Source organism: Mangifera indica, chromosome 6 (genome assembly GCF_011075055.1).
Source record: "Mangifera indica cultivar Alphonso chromosome 6, CATAS_Mindica_2.1, whole genome shotgun sequence".
In the NCBI taxonomy this organism is placed as follows: Eukaryota; Viridiplantae; Streptophyta; class Magnoliopsida; order Sapindales; family Anacardiaceae; genus Mangifera; species Mangifera indica.
The window spans coordinates 16824406-16825847 of NC_058142.1; the positions used below are offsets into that span (position 1 = coordinate 16824406).

General features: G+C 37.2%; 1 protein-coding gene across 1 annotated transcript; it reads left to right on the top strand.

Annotated features, from left to right (window-relative positions):
* Positions 1 to 398: 398 nt before the first annotated feature.
* LOC123219724 (protein PHLOEM PROTEIN 2-LIKE A1-like) lies at positions 399 to 1054 on the top strand. The gene is made up of 2 exons (XM_044641710.1): positions 399 to 580; positions 670 to 1054. Exons 1-2 carry the CDS (start codon positions 399 to 401, stop codon positions 1052 to 1054), a joined length of 567 nt encoding a protein of 188 aa, XP_044497645.1.
* Positions 1055 to 1442: the final 388 nt, after the last annotated feature.

Here is a 1442-nt window from a genome sequence, read left to right on the forward strand (position 1 = left end):
TAAAAAATTAAAACCAGGCGTTTGATACATAAGAAAAGTAGAGGCATATACTGCTATTATCTCCTGGAAATTACAAACCCTTATAGTTTTCACAGGAGAATAAGATTTATGCATCCGCCAGAAGGATTATGACTTGAGAATTTTCATACACATATGTATATAGGGGCAATAATATTGGACGTACGGTGAATAGATGATGTTATCTAGAGGTACGTTGCAGATAACAGATTCTCAATTATCCCTTTGAATTATTAAAGCGAAACAAGATTCTCATGAAAAATGAAAAGAAAAAATTTAATTAATTTGATCATCTCCTCCAATAAATTCTAGGTGTGCATGGACAACGAACATCATCAGTAAGAGTTGCTTGGAATTTGAAAGAGAAGAGTGATCAGGAGATGGCTTCAGCTCAAGTTCAGCTCCCACACAACCTCCAGGCCATTCTGAAGGAAGAAGACTCCCAGATTGACGCCTCCTCTGAACGGCCCAAGGATAGAATCGAATTTCATGCAAGGGAGCTCACAATCTATAGGGGAAATGATCCAACTTGCTGGCAATGGGTTTACATGCCAGACACAGAGTATTTATATATTACATATATAAATATTGGTTTTTCCTAATTTTTAGTTAAATGAAGAATAGTTAATCAAATAAAATATGTTTTTGCAGTGGTGCTCTGGTTGAGGTGGCTGTATTATTGCGCATCGATCGGCTTGACGTGAGCAAGGTATTCTCTGCTAAAAGGCTCACTCCTGGGAAGTATTACGGTGTTTACTTTGTGTTAATGATGACGGACGGAGAATATGGATTTAAAGATCATCCAGTGAAGTTTCAACTCGCCATTCCCAATTGCCATGAGACTATTGAACGCAAAGAGGATCTGAGTAAGTTGCCTAAAAACAAATGGACAGTGGTCCGACTTGGTGAGTTCGCGACATCTTGCAATATGTCTGGTGATTTGAAAATCTCGATGTTTGAACAACTCCAACAAGTCAATCCTGAGTTGAATCAAGATCCAATTTGGCTTGAGATTGCTCGTTTACCTATTCAGTAATATTGTTCATCCCATGAATAATATTATTCACCATGCTAGCAATGCTCTAAACTTAACAGAGTGAAAATAACATGGTGTTTAACCTACCTTAACATCACATCAATGCTTCAATTCCGAGCTTAAATATGAGTGCTCGATCTCAGCAAGCTGAATCAAACAGCAATCGAAGCCAAAATTGGCTTCAATCATGTTCACCCAATAAGTGAGATCTTAATATTAGTAAGAATATCACAAATTCATGTTGACTGCCTGCAACTTCATATAACATTAACCGCAAAAACCCAGAAAAATGCAACAAAAAATTTACATAAGCTACTTTATCAAAGACAAATTCAATCTTGGGACCAATGAATTAAGGAACCACCATGCTTATACTGCACCACTCTGA

Excerpts from the sequence above, each read along its gene's own strand:
- LOC123219724 (XM_044641710.1), top strand. The coding sequence starts at position 399 with ATGGCTTCAGCTCAAGTTCAGCTCCCACACAACCTCCAGGCCATTCTG. Across the intron at positions 581-669 it reads GTTTACATGCCAGACACAGA|TGGTGCTCTGGTTGAGGTGG; the intron begins GTATTTATATAT and ends ATGTTTTTGCAG.